Consider the following 9,864-nt stretch of genomic DNA (forward strand, 5'->3'; position numbering starts at 1 on the left):
AATCACACGTTGCGTGAAGAAGTGTTTCCTTTTATTAGTCCTAATTCTTCCCCCCAGCATTTTCAATGAATGCCCCCTGGTTCTAGTATTGTGAGAAAGAGAGAAAAATATATCTCTGTCAACATTTTCTACCCCATGCATAATTTTATAGACTTCAATCATATCCCCCCTCGGACGTCTCCTCTCCTCATAGAGAAGGTGCTCCAGTCCCTCAATCATCCTTGTTGCCCTTCTCTGAACTTTTTCTATCTCCTCAATATCCTTTTTGAGATGCGGCGACCAGAACTGGACACAGTACTCCAAGTGCAGTCGCACCACTGCTTTATATAAGGACATGACAATCTTTGCAGTTTTATTATCAATTCCTTTCCTAATGATCCCCAGCATAGAGTTTGCCTTTTTCACAGCTGCCATGCATTGAGTTGACATTCCCATGGAACTATCTACTAAGACGCCCAAATCCCTTTCCTGGTCTGTGACTGATAGCACTGACCCTTGTAGCTTGTATGTGAAGTTTGGATTTTTTGCCCCTATGTGCATCACTTTGCATTTTGCTACATTGAACTGCATTTGCCATTTCTTAGCCCACTCACCTAATTTGGAGCTCTTTGCAATCCTTTGCGGTTCTCACCACCCTACATAATTTGGTATCATCTGCAAACTTGGCCACCACGCTACCCACCCCTACTTCCAGGTCATTTATGAATAGGTTAAAGAGCGCTGGTCCCAATACGGATCCTTGGGGGACACCACTCCCTACATCACTCCATTGTGAGAACTTCCCATTTACACCCACTCTTTGCTTCCTGTTTCTCAACCAGTTTTTAATCCATAGGAGGACTTCCCCTCTTATTCCTTCATTGCTGAGTTTTCTCAACAGTCTCTGGTGAGGAATTTTGTCAAAAGCCTTTTGGAAATCCAAGTAGACAATGTCCACTGGTTCCCCCATATCAACATGCCTGTTTACACCCTCAAAGAACTCTAGTAAGTTTGTAAGACAGGATTTGCCTCTGCAAAAGCCATGCTGACTCTTTCTCAGCAGGTCTTGCTTTTCTACAGAGAGACTTAACCCAGAGAGACTTAACTTTCTAATTAGTACTCTATCTCTAGCTTGCTAGTTACACCAAAACTCGTCCTGATGGCCCCCAAGATATTGTTCTTGCCATGTGAAAATAGTCATTATTTAGAAGTGTATCAAATGAAGAGTTAGACCAATGTCTGAGTTGTTCCATGCCATCCGAAGAAAACCTACACCCTTCTAAACTATTGCTCTGCTTAGGATTGGGCTGCTTGAGTTTGAACATTAAAATGCAAAGTTCTAAAAGTCAACTGTTATTAGTTACTGAACCTGTAAACTCTAATAAACATGCACAGTAAATTAATATTGTTTAATAATGACAGTAGGACTCTCTGAAAATTACCTTTTCTACAGTGGTTTCTTCCAAGCAGACCCCCGTGAAAATAAGATGTTAGTTTCTTCAGCCAGAAATTATTCCCCTTGTATTGGCTAGGCCAATATCTATGTACAATATCCTCTTTAGCCTCCAACAAACTTGATTAATATCAGACACGGTGCTGTGATAGAACATTTTTTTAAACAGGACATTCTCTTCAAATACATCGTCAGCTTGAATTCATTCACTCAAAATAGTCCACCTGACTTCTATTCAACTTTTGAGTAAGTGAGTTTAGCCATTTCTTAGCCCACTCACCTAATTTGGAGCTCTTTGTACTGTACTAATTCTACTGTACTAATGTTTCTTTTCTACCGTGTCCTTAGTTCTCAAGACACGTAACAACACAAAAATAAAGTCCATAAATATAATATCTATTAAGACACAACATACAGTACAGCAACAATGAAACTGGCCTAATCTGGAGACTTCCAGTTATATTGACACCCCTCTGCCACTTATATCCAATTTAACATTTCTTAAGTTTTGGTTCCAGTATTTAACAAAAGAAGCACAATAATGACTAACGACCCATGGAGGCTTCCTGGTGGCGTGAGGAGGCTTGCAACATGAAAAAGCCTCCCCGTTGCTAGGAAACCCACATTTGGCATAATGGACTTATGTGAAGCCAGGGCTGCCAGTGTAACAGCAGGAATGACTGGAAGGGAGCCAACTAATATCAGCTCCTGCCCCAGTCACACCCCTCGAACTGCCCCTGCTACATTGATAGTGTCCGCAGGAGTACAGAGACTGGCACAAGTGCCCAGGGAAGGCAAATCTGCCAATGAGGTTGCACACTGCCAATAAGGTCACACGCTGCTCCCACTGGCGGATTCAGCCCCTCCCCCAAGATGGGGCTGTAAATATGTTTTGCACCTGCTTCTTCTTTAAAACCCTTGTTTCATTACAGAAACCTTATCCATTAACATAATACCCTGTTTCCCTGAATATAAGACATCCCCTAAAATAAGACGTAGTAGAGGTTTTGCTGAAGTGCGAAATATAAGGCATCCCCTGAAAGTAAGACGTAGCAAAGTTTTTGTTTGGAAGCATGCCCGACGAACAGAACACAGAAAAAATAAGACATCCCCTGAAAATAAGACATAGTGCATCTTTGGGAGCAAAAATTAATATAAGACACTGTCTTATTTTCGGGAAAACACGCTATATAACATAACATGGTATGCATCAGTTTATGAGCCCAAATCTCTATTCTTGGAGGTTTCCAGTTTTGCACTATTATAATTTTAGCCATAAGTACTAAAAGTGATAACCAATATACTGTTTCTATAGATAACAAATGCACTAATGGGAAATGTGTTTAATCTGGTATATTATTCCAGACCTTGCGGATAACACAGCATTCTCATCACAAGTAAAAAAGGTGCCTATTAGCTGTTCACATCTCCAACACTTATTTGAGATACTGTTACCAATGATCTAGCTAGACTAGAGTATGCTACTATCTGCAAATTATCTTTTCTCTAATCTCTACATTTTTGGTATTTATTTTACATTTCTAAAAAGACATCTGATTAATTAATTCATACTTCAGATCTTCCATCTTTTTCGAAAATTGCTGTTAAATGTTTCATGATCTTGAAGCAATTTATAGAGCAATTCATAGAGTGCAAAGCAACTTTAGAGAGAGCAACAGTCTTATTGCTTTTATTCCATTCTTGATCAAAATACGAACTGGCTCACAGAAAAGAGCATCAAATAACACCCCACTGTGAATTGATAGAGATTAGAGCAGGAATGTTTGGAAACAAATGAGAAAAATCAAAAGCAGTTGCAAATAAAGGAATAAGGAAAACCCTCTTTCAGACCCTAGATTAAGTCAGCTTATATTGATAGTGAAATCTGATTGAAACTCTATTGAATATTTAATAAGGATCACTTCACATTCCAAGTTTTTCAGCTTTTTAAACATTTTAAGCATACATGCATGAAGCCCACTAACAGGAACTTAGAAACATGTGCAGTATTCATGGACAATAGCACTCAGCTGGGACTGGATACTACTTCCTCTTGAGGGTACATTTAGTAGCATCTGGGCTTGTTGCTAAATAGCATGTGAAAGAGTCCAGAGTTTTAGGTTTTATTCTCTGTTAAATGGCTCAGTTTAACTTGTGGGCTTCAACTAGGCTAGAGATTCCTCAGAATAGAGGGTGGGAAAAAGAGAAAAGCCTATCCACATCCTCTGCCCATGTAGTGAACATAAGAACATAAGAACAAGCCAGCTGGATCAGACCAGAGTCCATCTAGTCCAGCCCTCTGCTACTCGCAGTGGCCCACCAGGTACCTTTGGGAGCTCACATGCAGGAGGTGAAAGCAATGGCCTTCTGCGGCTGTTGCTCCCGATCACCTGGTCTGTTAAGGCATTTGCAATCTCAAATCAAAGAGGATCAAAATTGGTAGCCATAAATCGACTTCTCCTCCATAAATCTGTCCAAGCCCCTTTTAAAGCTATCCAGGTTAGTGGCCATCACCACCTCCTGTGGCAGCATATTCCAAACACCAATCACACGTTGCGTGAAGAAGTGTTTCCTTTTATTAGTCCTAATTCTTCCCCCCAGCATTTTCAATGGATGCCCCCTGGTTCTAGTATTGTGAGAAAGAGAGAAAAATTTCTCTCTGTCAACATTTTCTACCCCATGCGTAATTTTATAGACTTTTATAGTGAAAGTTCAAGTTGAAGTTTTACGGAATAAAGTCTTTTGTAGAATAAAGTCTCTTAATGATTTGATTCTTATTTTAGAATCAAAAGAAAAAGCAGGAGAAATGAAAAAAAATCCTTCTCCTTTATTGAAAAGAATTCTTCCTTCTGCAAGAAGTGTAAAAAAAACACCCTAGCTCTTAATGCCAGAAAATCAATGATTTTCTATCCCCCTCTCCCTTTTAAAAAAAGGGGGCTCTGAAGCAAAAATATCTCTTGTTTCATAGCTCTTTTGTTACTGTAAGATTTCTCGTTTTTGTTAAAATCTGCTTATTGTAAGGCTGGCTTTGATTTTACAGTGCTGTTTTAATCCAGCTGCTCCTGCCAAATTCATCAGTTGTTCCAAACAGACGAAGTGCAAGACGAGCACTGGAAGTTTGACTCCACCCAGTGTAGGTGATGTGGCTGCTTAAAAACCACCACCTATAGAAGCCACAGTGCCTGTTTTCAGAAGATGAGACGGCATAATCACATACAACCTCAACATAGCACATGCAATCGTTTTCTCACGCATAGTGGTGCAGCATATGAATGCTACTAATGCAGGAGAGAATTTGAGGAAAGAAACAGCAGATTTAAGAGTATAGGTTTTATGTTCCCAATGGAAAGCAAGTTCAACTGTGTTCATTTAATCCTTGCATGTATGAAACATGCCCTTAGTTTGATCTAAATCAAACGAAAACCATTTGCTAAGTTAATAATTGGATATCCTTATGTCACACATACCTTTTGATGCAGATGTTAATAATTTAACATCTGTTAATGTTAATAATTTAACAAACATAATTGAAGTTAATAATTTGATATCCTTCTATCGCATGTACCTTTTGAAGCAGATGTTAATAATTTTACATCTGTTAATGTTGATAATTTATCCAAAACATAATTGAAGTTAATTTGATATCCTCATATCACACATACTTTTTGATGCAGATGTTGCTGAATCTACTCCCAAATGAAAATCTGTCCTAATTGGTTCACTTCTATGTTGGCAGTTCCCTGAAGAAGTTATTAATTTCAGTTTTCCCCCTTCTTCCATGACTATGGTGAAAACTGGGAAACTGTCCCATATTCTTTTGCAGTTTGTTTTCTCCAAGATGATGCAATACACTGTTGAACAGTCTAGACATGAAAAAATAATGTTCAAAACATCATGTCAGGGTTGGTATACCAACAAGGTCCAGAGCTACACTTAGAGCCCTCTTTTGGAGCCCCACCTCACATCCTGACGCTGCCTTTAAAATTCCATTTTATGAAATATGGGCAATTAGATTACCCTGCTCCCCAGTTGCCCATGCAATAGGCAAACAATTCTGTTTATTTTGAATTACAGTAAATGTAGTATTATATTAATTTTTAAATACATGAGCAACCTTAGAATATTCAGAATGCAAACAGTAGGCGTGAGTGTCTCTGATGGCCCCTCGGGGCACACATTCCCTGAATTCTTAAAATCTTGGGCTTGCATTAAAGTCTTCCATAAATTCAGTATTGCAGGAATTTATATCCAGTGGCATTATATATTCATATCTGCAACAGGACTGAGCAAGGGATGCCTTTAATGAAACCTTTCAAGGAGCACTTAAGCAGTCCTAGATATTCTACTGCTTAGTTTAAATTAGTTCTTTTTTTTTAAAGCATTGTGGCTATTTGATTTTTTAAACTATTTATCCTCATTTATTATCCAAGCTTATTTCAGCTTTCCTCCAGTGACCTCAGGATGGGGTACCTTCTTATTCCCAGTTTATCCTCATAGCAACCCTGTCAGACAATAGATTGAAGATAGTGTTTGATAACCAATGATCTTCATGGCAGAGTATGAGCCTGGTCCTTCTCCAGCAGTATAAGCAGACTGGTTATGGAGGGTTTTCTGGGTTGTGTGGTCATGGTCTGGTAGATCTTGTTCCTAACATTTCGCCTGCATCTGTGGCTGGCATCTTTATCACAGAGAGAATCCTGTTCCACACTGTGTCCAGTAAGAAGGGAATGTTTAGTGGGGTATATATTGTCCATGTCCCAGGGTGGAGAACAGCCCACCACAGGAAAAATATTTCTACCATACATCAAGGGAATCACAGATCAAATAGGGAAACTGATGAAAAAACATAACCTACAAACCATCTTCAAACCTACCAAAAAATACAGCAGATGCTATGCTCAGCAAAGTACAAGAGAGACCCCCTCACTTCTGCAGGAGTCTATCGCATATCCTGCAGCTGTGGAAAGGTCTACATAGGAACCACAAAACGCAGCATTCAGACTTGTATTAAGGAGCAAGAAAGATGCTGTCGGCTTAACCATCCTGAAAAATCTGCAGTAGCAGAATATGTCCTAAACAAAACTGGACATAACGGGGGGAAGGGGGAGGGGTCAGGGGGGAATTTTCCGCCCCTAACATCACCCAAAACCGTGCGCCCGGTGCGCGGCGCACCCCCCCGCCCCCTGGTAGCTTCACCAGTGCACTCAACATTCCCTTCTCACTAGACACAGTGTGTAACAGACTTCTGTCTGTGATACACCTCTGCAGATGCCAGCCACAGATGCAGGCGAAATGTTAGCAACAAGATCTACCAGACCACACAGCCCGGAAAACCCACCACAACCAGTTGAATCCGGCCATGAAAGCCTTCAACAATACAGTGTAAGCAGAATTACACCCTTCTAAGTCCATTCAGCATACACTTACATGGGTGTATGCAACGCATTTCCAGGAACTGGGAATACCTCATACTAGACATAATTATGGAAGCAGAGAAGCACCAGCTCAGAACCAGTGCATAATGAACAAGCTGCCTGATTTAAATAGCCTACAAAAGGACTGAGTGCTCTGGTTTTTAGACTTACAGGTAGATGTAGCAAAGCAATTTAGCTTTTCTGTGCTACATTCAACTGGAATGTGCTTTAAGGTTTCAAACACTGGGGTGCTGTGTGGTTTCTGGGCTGTATGGCCATGTTCCAGCAGCATTCTCTCCTGAGGTTTCGCCTGCATCTGTGGCTGGCATCTTCAGAGTAGCCTGTCCTTTGTTCTCTTCTACTCCTATTTATATGCCCTCACCTAGTGACCATGCTATCTTCATTGTGACTCACATGCTAATGGGTGGATACCACTCAACACATGTATATCTAGCTTGCTAATTGCACCCTTGTTAACAGACAATGGTTCTTTCCCCCACCCTGGACACTCCAACAGGTATATATACTCCACTTGCTTTCCTACCATCAGATCCTCTGAAGATGCCAGCCACAGATGCAGGTGAAACGTCAGGAGAGAATGCTGCTAGAGCACGGACATACAGCCTGGAAACCACGCAGCACCCCAGTGATTCCAGCCGTGAAAGCCTTCAACAATACCTTGCAAACACTGTTTTCAGCCTCTGCCATCTCCTCTTGTAATTGAAGTAGAGCACAAGATACATTTTGGATTGCTACATGTTGAAAGCGGAACTTCTTTTGTTATCTCTACATTTGAATTTTCTCCGCCTTTTCTGTTTCAGCTCGGCATGAAGTTATCACCAAGGAGATTCTGGAACTGGACACTTGGGAAAACCTGTGGAATGTGGTGGCTGTCAATGTCCTCATGCATGACAGCTATGATGTCTGTCTTGTTGCTCAGCTGAACCCACGAGATCTTATTCCTCCCCCTTCTGATTTAGTAGAGCAGTAGGGGTGCAGACTTCCTTAGTGGTTTAGCTGAGAAGCTTCCAATCCAGCCTTCTGTGCAAGTGGTCTAAGGTATTCCTTAGATTCCTCGGAGATTACTTTTCAACATGGGTGCAACACTGTGAAATCCAACCACTATTATGCATTTTATAGAATCAAAAATTAAGCTTGGTTGATTAGTAAAGCTGTGCAATTTTTTTCTCATTTTAAAAAAAATCTTAATTTTTGTTGTATTTATTAACTATTTGTTTTGATTGTTACTTCCTCTCCTCCTTTCTCTTGCTTACTGTGTGGGCTGGGTGCCTAGGGCTACAGATTGCGATGCTGACCTGGCTAAGCAGTCTGACCTGGCTAAACAGTGGGAAGTAATAGGATGCAAACAGAAAGGAAAAGAATAGGATGTAAACAGAACGTTTAGGGTTGAAGGGTTAATATTCGGTGCAGAAGAAACTGGAAGTCTGTATTAAATGAGTACTTTATAATTTAGTGAATTTTTGTCTTTGTGTATGCTTTGGATTTTGATTTTGAAGCACAAATAAAAACAGTTTTTTAAAAAGGAAGGAAACACAGATTTTAGAGTACAGAACATCCACAGCATGGCATATATCCTACAAAGTCTGAAACCTTCCTCCAGCCTAAGGAGACTTCCTCCAACTTCCTTCAACTCTGGTGGAGGAAGAGCCACTTAAGTTGGAGGAAGGTTTCAACCTTTTCTGAGAAGAGCAGTAGCTTACATGCCAGTGGGTGCAATATGTCGCAAGCCCATCCTTACAATACCTCCTGCAGCAAACTGAGCAAGAATGATTTTTTCCGTTGCTCTGTTTATGACTCATCAATGTTACCTTGAAAATCAATCACCTTAAAAAAAATTAAAACATGAAACTGACAAAGGCAGTGGGAACCACAGTAGAACCAGTTTGAGATGGAACACTGTGCTCTGGTTAAATCTGTGAGTGTGTTTATTAGAAAGAAGCAAACTTGTGATCCTTATGATTCAACCCTTGTCTCCTTATGTGTGCGGTAGGCACGATGCACCTGACAGTCAAAATGTGTATTATCTCTAAATTGTCAACACTAAGAATAAAAATAAGATGGAGATGTAGTTAAGAAAAAGACAAATGCTGTAGTTACCCAGACATCATGCTGTGTTGGGATGCTGTTGTAAGTAAAAGGCCTCCGAACATTTTCATTTATTAAGAGAGTCAATAGTTCAAAACCAGTTTAGGGTATTGTAACGATCCTTATGGGTTCTCTCCCACAGAATGAGATCTAAAAGAAAATCTTATTGAGATTTACATAGAATCACCATCATGTAGGAACTTTCTCCTCTTCTGCTGCCTTAAATAAACGTCCCAAGGTTTATTTGCTTCTCCCCATTTCTAACCTGTTCATCCAATAAAAGCTACTGTTTTTAATCTATTCTTTCTTGTGTTATTGACTCCTTTTCTTCTTTTTAGAAAAGCTCTTTTTATATGGTGAAAAAAAGGGAGGGAAAGGAAATAACTATATTGACTCTTTTAAAAAGTGTTATTGAAATGGTCCACCCTTGGAAGCTCATGAATCCTACTGTATTCCAGAATGCTCTGGGGGAATTTAGGGTCCCAAACATATGCTTAGCTGAGGCTGCAGTGGGAGTGCGGAGTGTGGAATCTGAAGCTCCCTGAAGCTATCAACAAGGTTGCCCCTCTATGACCACTCCCACCCCAGGGTGTAAACCCCCCCCCCCAGTTTACTGCAGAACTGGGTGACTAGAAGAGGGGTGGGAGACATCTGGAATGACACTGGCAGTGAACCTGTACCTAATCTGATTACATTATGGAACTCATGGAATACCTATGATTTGGTGGCGATGGCAGCAAAAAAATGTTATCCTTCTATTATGGTATCAGCTAGCTCACAATTATCCCAATTGTTAAAGGTAGCTCAGCAAGTGCTGATGCCAAAACCTGAGCCTCTGTTGTCTTAGGAACAAACAGTTATCACTGATACATTTGCCAAGTTTTTTGCTGACAACATATTGAGGACAAGCAC

At 40.4% G+C, this 9,864-nt stretch overlaps 1 protein-coding gene across 4 annotated transcripts in view; it reads left to right on the forward strand.

The window, feature by feature from the left end:
- KBTBD12 (kelch repeat and BTB domain containing 12) overlaps nucleotides 1-9,248 on the forward strand; it is a 106,607-nt gene extending 97,359 nt beyond the window's left edge. For all 4 annotated transcript variants that reach the window (XM_048491925.1, XM_048491926.1, XM_048491927.1 and 1 more), the window contains one exon: nucleotides 7,668-9,248. In XM_048491925.1, the coding sequence (XP_048347882.1) occupies nucleotides 7,668-7,837 (170 nt within the window). In that variant the 3' untranslated portion in view covers nucleotides 7,838-9,248. The remainder of the gene's footprint in view (nucleotides 1-7,667) is intronic.
- The last annotated feature ends 616 nt before the right edge of the window (nucleotides 9,249-9,864 follow it).

Source organism: Sphaerodactylus townsendi, linkage group LG03 (assembly GCF_021028975.2).
Source record: "Sphaerodactylus townsendi isolate TG3544 linkage group LG03, MPM_Stown_v2.3, whole genome shotgun sequence".
In the NCBI taxonomy this organism is placed as follows: Eukaryota; Metazoa; Chordata; class Lepidosauria; order Squamata; family Sphaerodactylidae; genus Sphaerodactylus; species Sphaerodactylus townsendi.